Below are 16,143 nucleotides of genomic sequence, written 5' to 3'. Positions count from 1 at the left end.
CGACTCTGACACACTAAAGTTTACACTACCTAGAGATTTACCAACACCAGCTAGAGGTTTACTAAACACTAACTATAGGCTTTACTAAACAGAAAGGTTTTAAGTTTAGTTTTAAAGGTGGAGGTGGAGTCAGCCTCCTTAACCCAGATTGGAAGTTGGTTCCAAAGTAATGGTGCCTGATAGCAGAACGCCCGCCCTCCAAATCTACATTTAGATACTCTAGGAACTACGAGTAAACCTGCACTCTGAGAACGGAGAGCTCTGACAGGAACATAAGGCACTATCAGGTCTTGCAAATAATGCGGAGCTAAGCCGTTTTGGGCTTTATACGCAAGTAATAAAATTTTAAATTGGATTCTGAATTTTACGGGTAACCAATGGAGCGACGCTAACACTGGAGAGACGTGGTCTCTCCTGCTAATTCCTGTCAGTACTCGTGCTGCTGCATTTTGGATCAGCTGGAGCCTATTCAGCAAATTACTTGGACATCCTGCTAACAACACATTACAGTAATCTAGTCTAGAAGATACAAACGCATGGACTAGTTTTTCTGCATCACTCTGTGAGAGGATTTTCCTAATCTTTGCAATATTACGGAGATGGAAAAAGGCTATTTTACAAACCTGATTGACATATGGTTTAAACGACAAATCCTGATCGAAAATAACACCAAGATTTCTCACAGTTGCACTGGAAGCCATCGCAACACCATCTAATCCCTTCCTAAGATGCTCTGGACCAAGAATGATAACCTCTGTTTTATCTGAATTTAGAAGCAGGAAATTTCTGGACATCCAGTCCTTGATGTCCCTAAGACATGCCTGAAGTTTAACTAACGGTTCTGTTTCATCCGGCTTCATAGACAAGTAGAGCTGCGTATCATCAGCATAACAATGAAAGTGTATGCCGTGATTCTGGATTATACTTCCCAACGGCTGCATGTATAAACTGAACAAGATTGGCCCTAGCACTGAACCCTGCGGAACACCATAACAGACCCTTGACTGTTCTGAAGAAACCTCATGTACATGAACAAACTGGAACCTGTCAGATAGATATGATTTAAACCAACATAGAGCTGTCCCTTTAATCCCAACAACATCATGCTCTAACCTGTGCAGTAAAATGCCATGATCTATAGTGTCAAAAGCAGCACTGAGGTCCAGTAGAACCAGTATGGACACTAATCCCTTATCTGAGGCCATAAGGAGGTCATTCGTGACTCGAACAAGTGCTGTCTCTGTGCTATGATGCATTCTGAACCCTGACTGAAAGACTTCAAACAGATCATTTCTATACAAATAGTCACATAACTGGCTTGAAACTGCCTTTTCCAGAATTTTAGACACAAATGGAAGGTTGGAAATTGGTCTATAATTAGCTAAGGTGTCTGGGTCAAGAGAAGGTTTTTTAAGTAAAGGTTTAATTACTGCGACTTTGAAAACCTGTGGTACATATCCTAAACTTAGGGATAGGTTAATTTGGTCCAGTATTGTCGTACCAATAAGAGAAAAAACATGTTTGAATAGACGAGTCGGGATGGGGTCTAACATACATGTGGTTGACTTAGCTCTATTAACGAGTGAAGTCAGCTCAGGGAGGTCTATAGGATCAAAACAGTCTAGAGACAAGTCAGAGCCTAGGGAAGTCGCTAAAGCTGAAGAAACACCTACAACCGGCTGGTTGATTTCTTCTCTAATTCTCGCGATTTTACTGTTGAAGAAGCCCATAAAGTCCTCACTACTGAGAGCTGCAGGAATGCACGGCTCAACAGAGTTGTGACTCTTTGTCAGCCTGGCTACAGTGCTGAACAGAAAACGTGGGTTACTTTTGTTATCCTCTATCAACGTTGAATAATAAGCTGTTCTGGCTTTGCGAATGGCTTTTTTATATACTATTAGAATATCTTTCCATTCACGATGAGAGTCTACAGACCTACAAGAGTACCACTTCCTTTCCATTTTACGCACGTTTTGTTTCAACATGCGGATGTCTGAATTGTACCAGGGAGTCAAGCTCCTGTGGCTAGAAACCCTCCTTTTCAAAGGAGCAACTTCATCTAAAGCTGAATGCAACAAATCAGCAGTGTTACTAGCAAGGAAATCAACATCTGCAGAGGTAGAACCCAGGTCACAGTTTAATCATCTGAATGAGGCTTTGGCCTACAGCTGACAAGGCTGTGGTGTTCCACAGGGTTCTGTACTCTTGCTTGCACTTTATTTCAGTTAACTTACTAGTCTGTGGCCATAAACACAAGTTTTCCATTCTTTCATCCTCTCTCACTCCATTTCCAGACTAATGTGTTTCAGTAGGAAGTTGATGATGCCCTTTTCCTTAAATATATCTAAAAATATCTGTAATTCCAATTAATCTGACCAAAATACACGTTTCCATAAGAAATGTCGTCTCTGGTTAAGAAGGTTGATATTATTTTTTTTCTTTGTCGCAGTAACGTTTTAAGTGTCATTAGTTAATGTATCTCTGTAATCCAGTGTTGACAAAGGTTTCCATGGTAACCCCTTAGCCATGTTGTTCAATCAGCTATTGGTATGGTGAATGATGGTTTATGACCAATGTCGTTAGAGACTATATCTTGCTTAGATTCACTCTCTTAGTCCTTTACACTGAAATGACTTCAGATTCCTGGAATAATTTAATGATATTTTTGTCTGGAGGAGAAGAAATATGCAAGTCCCTTTAACTCTTTCTTAGAGAAACATTGGTTTTAAAAAACTTCAATGATTTTCTCATACATTTAATGCCAAACTCCAGATTTTCGGTCCATTAACTGCCACACAAACATATACATACACACAAACACATAGCCACAAAGACATGTACACACACACACACACACACACACACACACACACACACACACACACACACACACACACACACACACACACACACACACACACACACACACACACACACACACACACAAATACACACACGCATGATCATATACATACCCGCACACACACACACACACACATAGACATACACACTGGCTTGTTCACCTGCATGCTTGCTCTGTAGTTTTGGGGTTAGTTAGCGGTAGCGGTAGCTTAGCTCAGACTGCGATCAGATCTCGAGATTTGGGTCGATCGCTGCTCGTGTTTTGGTCGGCTCCGTGTCGGTTTTGTCGGTTTGTTTGTGGTTTTTGTTGCAGATTTCCAGTGCTTGACGTGTGTCTCCGTGTGTTCCTGCTTCCTGGATTGGCAGTGGATGTCACTGTCTTAGTAGATTCACTCTCTTAGGGCCCGATTTACTAAAGGTTTGCGTGTGTAAAAACGTGTGCAAACTTGACAGCACCCGCAAACCAAAGTGCCAGCTGATCTATTAACAGCGTGCAAAGAGGACTACGTCTCTCAAATGTGCAAAATAGCACACGCTGTTCATTTAGTACTTTTGCCCTGATGAATAATCAATATGGGGCGTACCCGGCAGAAATCGCTAAATACTGGGAGGGGAAAGATGCAAATTGGTCCATTTACCACGCGCAATGAGATTTACCAAGCCTGAAAGTTATTGCGGGGATTGTGATTGCGTCTGTATTTAATACGTTCGAAAGGAAGGTGCTAATCTCCACATGCAAAAGGAGAAATATTTTATTTGAATGTTAAATCGAGTATTATTCAGCAAAAGGTTGCCACAGGAGGCACCTTCATTTTTTTATTTGTGATAATAAATAAATCACGTGTTTTCATGGAGAAAAAAGTGTTTCTCATTGTGCGCCTATACTTGTTCTGCAGTTGTCATACCCCAGTGTTGTGCCGCATTCAGCACCCCTGCCGTGAAAAGCACCCCCTCGTCTGACAAAAATGATATTCTCATTCCGTGTCACGTTCTGTTTAGCGTCCAGTTTTGTGTTAATGATTCATGTTTAAATGCGCTCATGGATTCGGGTAAAAAAAAAAAAATCGGGTAAATGGTTATTTATGTCATTAATTAATAGCCTGCTTACTGTGTTGTCTTCCATAATATTTGTAAATATATATAATATAAACTCCTAAGTATGTGTTTGTGTGAGTGTGTATATATAAATATATTGAAGTGTCAGTGTGTTGTTTTTTTTCTTGGTCTACTTATCATTGAATATACGAGGGGGTGCTTTTCACGGCAGGGGTGCTGAATACGGCACAACAATTTGCCTCTTCCACTAATATCTCTATAACTCCAACTCGTCAAATTTCATTTTGCGCTCGCAACTATATCTTGCTTTCCATCCACTCTCCATGGCGCAAAGTTTGCGCCGCAAACCGTAAGACGCGCAACACCTCATTTAAATACTGCTGTTTGCACCTGTTATCAATTGCGCACGCAATCTTAGTTGATCACCCGCAAAACACACAACAGCAGCACGCGCAAACTTTTTCAGTGCACACGCAATTTAGTACTCTTTATTTAGGATCTTAGTAAATCGGGCCCTTAGTCCTTTAAACTGAAATGACTTCAGATTCCTGGAATAATTTAATGATATCTTTGTCTGCAGGAGAAGAAATATGCAAGTCCCATTAACTCCTTAGAGAAACATTGGTTTTAAAAAACTTCAATGATTTTCTCATACATTTAATGCCAAACTCCAGATTTTCTGTCCATCAACTTTCACGGAAGCTGCTTCTTTACCAAAACATAAATGAAATGAAGTTGACAAGAAAAGATAACATGACGTTTACTGGGTTAATGAAGGGAATGTCATTATCAACTTTATATTGTGAACCTTCCTTTTTACCCACCGTTACTTTAAAAAGAAAAGTGCCCGTTCTGTTTAGCCACGGCTGACAGGTCAGGTTCATCCACTTTTATGGACTTACTTCAACACGAGATCCATTTTTGTGATCAGCAGCGATAGCGACCTCAGGTTCCTCTGTCAGTCCGTCCATGTTTGAACTGAGCTGCACCCGAGTGAAGCTGCAGTGCCAGGATTCAAATCACGCTGGAAGTTCCGCCGCTCTCCCTCTGCTCTCCCTCTGCTCTTCCTCCTCCTCTCCCGCTGGAGCCATTGATCAGCTCTCAGAGATGGTCATTTGCCGGCGACAGAGGCTCAGCCAGTGTGAATGTGGTGTCCTTGCAGATTTAGTGGTCACTTCTCTCAACTTTGCCCATTAACCTGAGTGCAGCAGGCAGTTTGCCCCCCTCCAGTCCTGGAAGCTCCGCGGGAACATTTATTACCCTGGGACACTCTAATGGATCCCAGTTAAGGTGTGTTAACAATTTTTCTATTGATTAATTGGAAGAGAATCATAGCCAGACTAACTTAGCCTAGAAGATTTAGTGGCTTTTAAGGTAGTAGCGATGAATATAATGCTTTAGAAAGAGCTTCTCTACATTATATATATGACACCTGCTACATTAAGCTACATTAAGCTTTAATACGTCTTCATTACTGGCACTCTGCCCAACCCCTTCAAGGTTGAAATAGAGATCCACCTTTCATTATAGCGGCCATCATCGCTCTATGGAGAGATATCAAATAATAATGGAACTGTTGAGACAGTTCTGCCTCACTTGTTAATGTTAATCGATGTATTAAATATTAAATATTTCCATAACAGGACTTTGAACTGCTGCCACGCTTCTCCCATCAGGACCACTGGAACTGCTGCGCCTGCGAAACGCTCGTCTCTGCGGTAATTAGGCAAAGTAGAGGATGATGGCGCCCCCGCTACCTTCGACCTGCTGATGCGGGGCTGAGGGAAGGGGAGCTCAAAGGCACATTTCACCCTCGGCCGGCAGGGAGGAGCACCGGCACATCGCCGCCCGCCGCTTTGGGTTTCCACTCCAACAAATGGGAAAAGTGAAGTCTGTTGAAGGAGCGTCCTTCAGGCCGAGAGGCCCCAAACCCATGCTGCTGCTCTTCACAGATAAATACTCTACCACCAACTGAACCGCCACAGGTACAGCTAGCCGCGTTTATGGGTTCTCATGTCATGGTTTATCAGATTTCTTTGTGCATTCTGTTAAGTTGTGACATGGGGTTTTTATCTCCTAATTGTCGCTGTTTGTTTGTGGTGTCAAATTAATGTCAAAGAGCAATAAATAAAACCTGGGAGAGGGCTGTATCATTCTCGTGGACGAATCCATGACTACGTTTACATGCAGTCAAAATTCAGGTTATTGCTAATATTCCAGTTACTGAAACATTGGGAATATTCCGTTTACATGCGTGAGCAAACAGGGTTAATCCTGTTTACATGGTAATTAATCATTTGGGATATCTGGATCAAACCAGCAAACGTGCGGAGAACATCATGACGCAATTCCCGTCATTTCCGGTTCTTCTTCCTGTATCCAAATTCAAAACAAATGCTGCTTCGCGCAACTTTTCGCTCACCTTCTTGTAAATCTGGCTATCCCGGTACTTTCTACCAGACCAGGATTCCTTGTGAACAGAGCATGTGCAGAAAACAAATTTATGTTCCGTTTGATGGGGATATTCTGTTTGGTGTTTACATGACTGAATATTCAGGTTTTAAAAGGAGTAACCCAGGGGTCATATTGGGGTTTTTAAAGAGAGCAAATTTGGGTTATTCAAAGGGGTTATTGGTGTTTACATGGCCATGCACATTCGGGTTATTGCCAATATTCGGGTTTTAAAAGGGTAATTGACTACATGTAAACGCAGTCAGTCACATACGGCTGCAGAATTAACCATCCCATGCAAAATAATAAAAACATATAACCACATGCTCAAGAGACCACATCACACAACAGACATTTTTAGCTTGGACCCCGTTACTTTCCACTGATGAAGAATGGTGGTTTAGCTGGATCCATGCTACCCTGAATAACAACGCCATTTGCAAAGTGGCTTCCCCCGAATCATGTAGCACAAATTAAATTATGTCCGGTCTTCCTCTGCTTCTGTGCTCGTTGACCCCATAGCACGTCTTTCCAACCACTTTTGGTCTGCATAGTCAACTGTACGGGGGATTGTTATGTCCCACATCAGATAAAATGGGATAAAACAACAAATCATACACAATTCAGGGTTCAGTCTTTTGCTTGATGGCTGGTGCTTCCCGTGTTCTCTCTGTGCTCTGTGTTTTCTGTGTTTCTTGACATCCACTGCCAATCCAGGAAGCAGAAACACATGGAGGCACACGTCAAGCACTGGAAATCTGCAACAAAAACCACAAACGAAACACAAAACCGACACGGAGCCGACCAAAACACGAGCGGCGATCAACCCAAATCTCGAGATCCGATCACAGTCTGAGCTAAGCTACCGCTAACTAACCCCAAAACTACAGAGCAAGCATGCAGGTGAACAAGCCAGTGTATATGACAATTGTTGAAGAATATTACAAAGTCCAGTTCAAGAGTCCGCTGTGGTATTGAGAGATTTTATTCTAGCCGGCGTTCAGCTGACAGATACAGACAGTGTCTGGTTCGGTGGCTGACACCGAGTGAAATTGGAACAAGCTTCTTATACAAGAAGTTAAAGCAAGAATACACCAATCAGGCGAGAGACAAAAAGTAATTTACAGTCGGATGTGACTCGGGCCAAATGTCATTATCAGACATTTGTCATGACTGTCACAGACCTCCAAATCACCCCATAGGGTGCTCTCGTTGATTCAAATCTGTTTGAACCAACTTCTGAGGTGTCGGGACCTTCACATGGGGTAGGAAATTGGAGTCTCAACAAAAGTTGTTGAGTCCAGTTGTCTGTTTGAGCCAACTTCCGAGGTGTCGGGACCTTCACATGGGGTAGGAAATTGGAGTCTCAACAAAAGTTGTTGAGTCCAGTTGTCTGTTTGAGCCAACTTCCGAGGTGTCGGGACCTTCACATGGGGTAGGAAATTGGAGTCTCAACAAAAGTTCTTGAGTCCAGTTCAAAGCCCTGTAGGGGGTAGGGGCTGGAGCTTCCCATGACAATGTGGCTCGACAATTCACAATTTTTTTTTTTTTTTTTTTTTTTCACTTAAGTACAGTCAATCCCAATTTTGAACAGAAAGTCTGAATTTTCCTCCTCCACTGACGGTAGAGGTGGAATTACAGTGGAGTACATGATTGTAGTAGTAGTTTGAGCCATACATATTTTGCAAGTGAACCTTAGACATGTAATCAGAAGCCAAATAACAATTAGGAGTACAAACCCCAATAAAGCAAATTCAAATATCAAGTAACCAACGTGTCCTAACTGTTCTCTAAACCAACCAAACAAACTAGTCGTGACAGGTGTATGTAATGTGTTAGCAATGTTTTTCAAGTGATCTGTTATTTCTTGGATGGTGGCATTGTGGTTAGGTATAAAGGTACAGCATTCAGTTTTAATCACAGCACAAGTTCCCCCTTGAGAAGCTAATAAGTAGTCCAATGCAGCACGATTTTGCAAGGCCATCATCCTTACAGCAGTCATCTCTTGTGAAAGCATAGACATGCCCTTTGCTGTGGTATTTGCTAAGTCTTCAACTGCATGAGATAGGTCCCTTATCTGATCCAAAGCTGCCATGACTCCGTAATTTGGAACGAGGGCACCAAAAAATCTTGTCCATGGTGTTTGGGTGTGAGTGTACAATTCTCTTTTAACAATGCGAACTTTCGGTGGTACAGCGACGATTCTCATGGCTGGTACCACATGGCCCAGACCACATATACCAGACCAATCGTTTGGAAGATATTCGTAAGCCTTCATGCCACAAATCCAGTAAACACCTTTTGGTAGAGGTATGGAACAGCGATTAACCATTGTAGCAAGGTAGTTATAATCTTTAATGGAATCGGGCAGTGGATTTTGGCTTGTTTTAGGCTTAACAAGCGGTTCTTCAGAAGGAGAGTATGTGGAGTCACAGTTTGATATTCCTAGGTGGATAGTTCCTTTGCCTTCAACACACCACTTTAATGTCTTTGGGATCATGGTGAGGGTGAGAGGAATCGGTGTGCTGCAGGAATAACAGCTAGTGTGAATTTTATCACAATACATTTGTCTCATTTGGGGGGGTTTGTGACATTTGCAATGCCCATAAGAGGAATTGAGGTTCAAAATGTAACAGGTGTCACATGAAGTAATGGGCAGAGTCATTAATGGGAGTCCTTCTTTTGTGCTGTGTGGAATGAACCCACACACATAACAGTTATCAGGGTGTGGGCTATTTTCAGCAACCATTTTTGCCAGTTGGAGGTATGTGTTTGTTGAGGGTTGTGTTTCATATATTTTAGGAGTTATTTTCTCCTGGTAAACGGTTAGGTCTCGTTTGTGGTGTTTGCAAGGGTGTCTGTTTTGTTCCTGCGACAGATGTGAGTGTTTTGGCGTGTATAATGCATCTGCTTCTGGGCCTCTGTGGCCTGCGCTGCTCCCCTGCTCCTCTGCCAGTCGTCGAAGTCTGGGGTGTTGAAGTTCATCTACTTCTGGGCTGTCCGAGCCTGCGTGGTTTCTTTCACTGGCTCCGACGGTGGTGAGGACGAAGACCCCCAGGAAGAAGATGGTACCAGCTGGTTTCCGGTGCATGGCGGAGGAGTTGTTTTCTTGCAGTGGGATGCGTGGATCCAGATTAGACGCCCCTCACACTTGACGGCGGTGTTGGTGGTGAGCAGGACGTGTTGAGGTTTAGACCAGCGAGGTTTCAGGGCGTTTTTCCGTCGGAACTCCCTGACACAGACCCAGTCGCCGGGTTGGAGGTTATGGCACGGTTTGTCACTAGGAGGAGACTGGACAGCTTTTACTTGTCTGTGGATTGACTGGACAGCAAAAGTTAGAGCAGAACAGAATGATATCATGGATTCATCCATGGCATGGAGGTCCATCTTTTTCATACATAGAACTGAATTACTTGGTATAGTCATAGGTCTACCCGTAATAATTTCATGAGGTGTGAGTTTATGCTTCCTAACGGGTGTTGACCTCATCGACATTAGGGCCAAAGGCAACAACATTGTCCATTTTAGCCCAGTTTCAGCACACAGTTTGGCTAGTTTGTTTTTCAAGATGCCATTTTGTCTTTCAACTAGCCCTGCAGACTGCGGGTGGTATGGGCAATGCAGTCTCTGTTTAATACCCAGTGATTTACAGAGTTCAGTCATTATTTGTCCAGTGAAATGAGTACCTCGGTCTGAGTTGATGCTGTGTGGAATGCCGAACCGTGGAACAATGTCTTTTAATAGGCATTTCACTACAGCAGTAGAGTCCGCCTTCCTGCAAGCCCAGGCTTCAGGCCAGTTTGAAAACATATCCACGCATACAAGAACATTTTCATATCCCTCACATTTTGGCATATGAATAAAGTCTATTTGCAGAGCTTCAAAGGGTCCCCGTGGGGGGGGGGTGTGTTGACAATGTTGTTTGTACTGTTTTCCCTGGGTTATGTTGTTGACAGATTAGGCATTGTTCACAATATTTTCTTGCATAGGATGTGAATCCTGGAGCATACCAGTCTTTCAACACTATCTGACACATTCCCCCTTTGCTTACATGTGACAAACTATGTGACATGCGTGCTAGCCACGGGTACAAAGATGTGGGTGCAACAACGCGGCCGTCGTTGCTGACCCACAAATTATTTACATTTTTACAACCATGGGAAAGCCACAATCTGTGCTCCTTCGCATCAGCAGTCTCTTGTAAGAGGGCTACATCATTAGGAGAAGCCAGATCGTTAGCGGGTATAGAAGGGCAGAGCTTTACATGGACAGGTAAGCCAAATTTGGCGGCTTCTTTTGCTGCATGGTCAGCCGAAGCATTGCCTAGTGAAACAGGGTCCTTGAATTTGGTGTGGGCTTCACATTTAACAACAGCAATAGATGAAGGTAGTTGACACGCTTCTAACAGTTCACCAATCAATTGACCATGTTTAACGGGTGTCCCCGAAGATGTGATAAATCCTCGGTTCGCCCACAATATACCAAAATCATGTACACAACCAAAAGCATATCTGGAATCTGTATAGATCGTAACAGTTTTACCTTTTGCTAGTTGACAGGCTCTCATCAGTGCATATAGTTCAGCTACTTGGGCGGAGTTGGAGGAGGGCAGGGCGGCACTTTCAACAGTTGAGAAATTATCACAAATTGCATAACCTGCATATGGTATTCCATTTTCTCTATAAGCAGAGCCGTCAGTGAAGAAAACAAGATCAGAGTTAGAGAGTGGAGTTTCAGAAAGGTCGGGACGAGGTTTAGATGAACATGAGGTGACATCCATACAATTATGGGGTTCACCATCATCTTCGGTTGGAAGTAATGTAGCAGGGTTAAGGATAGAACATCTTTTTAGTGTAATGTGTGGAGCAGTGAGAGTTAGTACGTATTTTGCTTCTCTTGTCCCTGTCACATGTCTATGTGCCTCTCTGGTAATCAGGGTGAGTGCATCGTGTGGGACCATGACTGTTAGTGGTGACCCTAAAACAATATCAGCAGATTTGTTGATAGCAAGTGCTGCTGCGGCTACGGCTTTGAGACAAGGTGGAAGCCCTCTCTCGACGGGATCCAGTTTAGAGGAAAAGTACGCCACAGGTCTGTAAGCAGAGTTATGACGTTGAGTGAGAACAGATTGGGCAAATCCACATTTTTCATGTACAAAAAGAGTGAATGGTTGATTGTAGTCGGGAAGGCCGAGCGCAGGGGCAGATAGTAATGCCTGTTTTAACTTGTTAAAAGCATCGTCAGCTTGTTGTGACCAGGTTAAGGGCTGAGTGCAGTCTGAGGGTTTGCATATGTCTTGGAGTGGCATTGCAAGTGATGCATAATCCATTATCCATTGTCTGCAATAGCCCGTCATACCTAAAAATGTCTTCATCTGTGACATAGTTGTGGGTTTGGGCATTTCTATTATAGATTTTATTCTGGAGGGAGTAAGGACCCTTGTGGAGCCAGATAGTGTATGTCCCAAATACTGGACTTCATTCTGACACAGTTGAGCTTTCTTAAGTGAGGTTTTGTGGCCTTTGACAGCTAAAGCGTTGAGAAGGGTAACTGTGTCCATTTCGCATGCAGGGGCAGAGGGACTGGCTAAAAGTAAATCGTCAACATATTGAATCAGAGTGGAGCCTCCAGGAAATGACACGTCTTTGAGGTCATTATTTAGAGCACGAGAAAAAATTGTAGGTGACTCAGTATACCCTTGGGGTAATCTGGTGAATGTGTATTGTTGTCCATCATATGTAAATGCAAATAAATATTGGCTATCCTTATGTAGAGGGACAGAAAAGAATGCACTGCAAAGGTCCAACACAGTATAGTGGGTGGAATTGGCAGGTATTGACGACAAAACTGTAGTAGGATTTGGAACTATAGGGAAACGTGGGAGTACCACTTCATTTATAGCTCGTAGGTCCTGTACAAATCTATATTCTGGTTTACCTGGTTTTTTAACAGGAAGTATAGGCGTGTTGCATGGACTATCACACGGCACTATTATTCCCTGGCTTAACAGAGATTGAACTATAGGGCGGATGCCCTCTCTCTTTTCCTGAGAAAGAGGATACTGTGAAATCTTTGGCAAAGAGACATTCTGTTTCAGCAATATCTGTACTGGTTCAGTAGATTTGATCAAACCAATGTCATTAGAAGAAGAAGACCATACTGATGGGGGCACGCTGGACACTATTCTATCCTGTGTTTTCCCTTTTTCCGCATCCATCAGCTGGTTCTGATCTATCAGAGCTGCTAGTACAGCGGTTGTGTTATCTTGGTTAGTCTCTAAAAAGATACCGTCTGGTGTGCAGTAAATGGTACAATTTAGTTTGCACAACAAGTCTCTCCCTAATAGATTTACAGGTGTGGTATCTGACAGCAGAAAGGAGTGAGAAGTTGTGAAGTTTGACATGCTTTCAGTAAACGGGCCTATAGATACTGTAGTAGGCTCAGAGACAGGTAAACACATGGGAATCCCTCCAACCCCCACAGCTCTGACAGTTTCTTTAGATGATTTCAAATTTGTAGAAGTGATTGGTCTTAAAGTTGAAAGAGAAGCTCCTGTATCTACCAGAAATGATGTAGATTTTCCATTTACATCTATTGTTAAGTTAGGCTCTTCATTTGTTTTTGCTAGTTTTATCAGTGGAGCTACTGTTAAAGTTATTTCTGTTTCAATTTGGGCACTGTCCTGACAGCTCTATGGATTGTGCTGTGGGGTTTGTTGGACCTCCATGTGATCACTTGATGGAGTTACCATAGGCAGGGTAAAATTAGGTTGGGATGTTCTATAGGGGCAATCTTTTATCCAATGATCTGGTTCACCACAACAGAAGCAGTTCCTATTGTTTTTGTTTGGGAAGTGCGACGTGTGACCTTTGTTGTGGTGTGAGTGATTCATTGGTCCACATCTTTGGTTGATCCCTCTGCCGCTGCGTCCTCCTCTCGGTACTCCGCCTGTGTAGTGAGACACTTGGGCAAGCATTAGCGTTTCATACATTTTAGATTCCTTTTGTTCTGTGTTGTCCCAGTGGTGTTGAGCTATTTCCACTAGTTCAGTCATTGCTTTCCCCGCCCACCCAACTGTCAGTACTACTTTAGCCTTAACCTTTGGTTGAAGGCAGCTAACAAATATATCTTGCAAGTAACCTGGAGGAAGTCCATTAATCTGATCTTGTGACAAACCACAATTTTCTTTTGCTGTCAACATCATTGTAGCATAGAGTTCCCTGGGATTCTCATCTTTTCCTTGTTTAAGTTTTGTGAGAGGAGTATAATCCACTTTTTGTACTACTTCCTTTTGAACTGCTAAAGTGATGAAGCTGTAAAGGGTCTGAGCTTCTTCTGGTGTGATTTTGGCAACAGCTGTAGGATCAGAGGAAATTCTGCATGCATCAAGTACTCTGCTTTTTAAATCAGGTGGCAAAGTTAGCTTTAACAGTTGCATTATGTCAGGCATGTGAGGTGTGTATATTGTGCATACTGATTCCCATTCATCTAGCCATTTTTGTTTATTTTTTCTGACATCCTTGGGAAAATCTCCTACTATCGCTTTTAGTTCTCTTCGGCTCCAAGGTTTGTAGATAACATCTTTTCCCATTGTGATCAGTGGAGCTAATTTTACTGATTGTGTTTTCTTTGGTTTTCTGCCTCTTTTCACAACCCACTCCTCTTCACTGTTTTGGCTATTGTCTTCAGACTTGGGATGTTGTAAAATCCAGTCATCATCAGAAGTGTCATCGTCACTTGATTCTTTAATCTGTTTTACCGGATAAAGGTTTTTGATTTGATCATTTAAATGGTTTTCCACTTTCATTTTTGTCTGCGTTGTGTTTTTAAGTTCTTCCAATTCTTTCACAGGGTACATAGTTGTGGCATGATTGTTTTTGTTTATTTTAATGTTTGTGGAGGACCCGGTTAATGGGTCTAATTCCTTCTTTGTCTGCGTTGCGTTTTTACACTCTTCTAATTGAGCCATCAGCTTTTTGTTCTGATCCGTAAGCGAAGCTATTTGGGATTCTGCATTACGGCGTCTGCTTTCATCCCTCCAAAATCTGAAGGAGTTGAAGTGCTTTTGTCCATTTGTTTGAGAATTTAATTTTTCCTTTAAATTTTCTAATCTAGTCCGGTCAAAGGTCCCACTTGGGGGAAATTTTAAGAGACCGTCGTCTTTAGTTATCTTAACCCATGTTTTAACAAACTTAGTGCTATTGGTACCGTAGTTATCGTACATGTATTTAGAAGGACCAGTCAACTCTTCCTCTGACTCTTTACTGAGAAAACTTCCCATTTTTCCTTCTGTAAGATCCCTCCCAGAGAAAAAAAACTTCAATTACACTTACTTTTACCCACAAATCACTTTCTGATTCTTCCAACCATCAGTCTACTTGAGCCTACAAATCATTCGGCTTAATGTAAGGAGAGCAAGTCGATTCTTACTGAAATGAAATATATCTCAAGTATTTGGGAGAGCTAGTCATCCCCATTTATAAAATAAAACCAGTTCTTCTACATATATGTCCGTTTTCCACAAATAACTCAGTGTTCCAACACTTTTATGGACCTCACGTCCTGCATATGCAAGTCCCACTGGACTTAGTTTTGGTACTCAGACCAACCGTTTCGTTCTGGCCATTTCTTTCTTTTTAATGTTACCCGAGATATTAAACCTTTTAGAAGAGCTAGTCAATTCTAAGGCAGGAGAAGCAGAACATTCTCACAACACAATCAGATTCAAGTGTTATGAAATTGTCAGCGTTCCTAAAAACATCTCTACAATAACCTTCCCAATAACACAAAATAATAACAAAAAATATAACCTTCACAACCACACAGCGGACTTACCTAAAATCTCAGGATGACGTCAACCATTCTCCGGCACTCCAATTCACAGACTTTCGACAACAACTCAGCAACAATAATTTGGGATTTTGTAAGTGGATCCCCTAACCTCTAAAATTTTAGATAGAGTCGCTGATTGCGCCGTTGTTCTGGAACAGGAGTTTCCATCGAAGGTCTATTGTCATCCGGGTCACGGCACCAAATTGTTGAAGAATATTACAAAGTCCAGTTCAAGAGTCCGCTGTGGTATTGAGAGATTTTATTCTAGCCGGCGTTCAGCTGACAGATACAGACAGTGTCTGGTTCGGTGGCTGACACCGAGTGAAATTGGAACAAGCTTCTTATACAAGAAGTTAAAGCAAGAATACACCAATCAGGCGAGAGACAAAAAGTAATTTACAGTCGGATGTGACTCGGGCCAAATGTCATTATCAGACATTTGTCATGACTGTCACAGACCTCCAAATCACCCCATAGGGTGCTCTCGTTGATTCAAATCTGTTTGAACCAACTTCTGAGGTGTCGGGACCTTCACATGGGGTAGGAAATTGGAGTCTCAACAAAAGTTGTTGAGTCCAGTTGTCTGTTTGAGCCAACTTCCGAGGTGTCGGGACCTTCACATGGGGTAGGAAATTGGAGTCTCAACAAAAGTTGTTGAGTCCAGTTGTCTGTTTGAGCCAACTTCCGAGGTGTCGGGACCTTCACATGGGGTAGGAAATTGGAGTCTCAACAAAAGTTCTTGAGTCCAGTTCAAAGCCCTGTAGGGGGTAGGGGCTGGAGCTTCCCATGACAATGTGGCTCGACACTATGTATGTGTGTGTATACGTGCGTGTGTATGCACATGTCTGTGTGGCTATGTGTGTGTGCATGTATGAATATATATATATATATATATATATATATATATATATATATATATATGTGTGTATGTGTGTGTGTGTG

At 42.4% G+C, this 16,143-nt stretch overlaps 1 protein-coding gene across 1 annotated transcript; it reads right to left on the bottom strand.

The window, feature by feature from the left end:
• Nucleotides 1-7,357: 7,357 nt before the first annotated feature.
• Nucleotides 7,358-15,283, bottom strand: LOC133455489 (endogenous retrovirus group 3 member 1 Env polyprotein-like). Its single transcript, XM_061734560.1, has 2 exons — nt 15,205-15,283; nt 7,358-9,660 (listed from the first exon to the last, which is right to left on the bottom strand). The coding sequence occupies exon 2, from the start codon at nt 9,458-9,460 to the stop codon at nt 7,934-7,936; it is 1,527 nt and encodes a 508-aa protein (XP_061590544.1). The 5' UTR covers nt 9,461-9,660; nt 15,205-15,283; the 3' UTR covers nt 7,358-7,933.
• Between the last annotated feature and the right edge of the window lie 860 nt (nt 15,284-16,143).

This window comes from Cololabis saira, chromosome 11 (genome assembly GCF_033807715.1).
Source record: "Cololabis saira isolate AMF1-May2022 chromosome 11, fColSai1.1, whole genome shotgun sequence".
NCBI lineage: Eukaryota > Metazoa > Chordata > Actinopteri > Beloniformes > Belonidae > Cololabis > Cololabis saira.
This window is presented reverse-complemented; position numbering and strand designations above follow the sequence as displayed.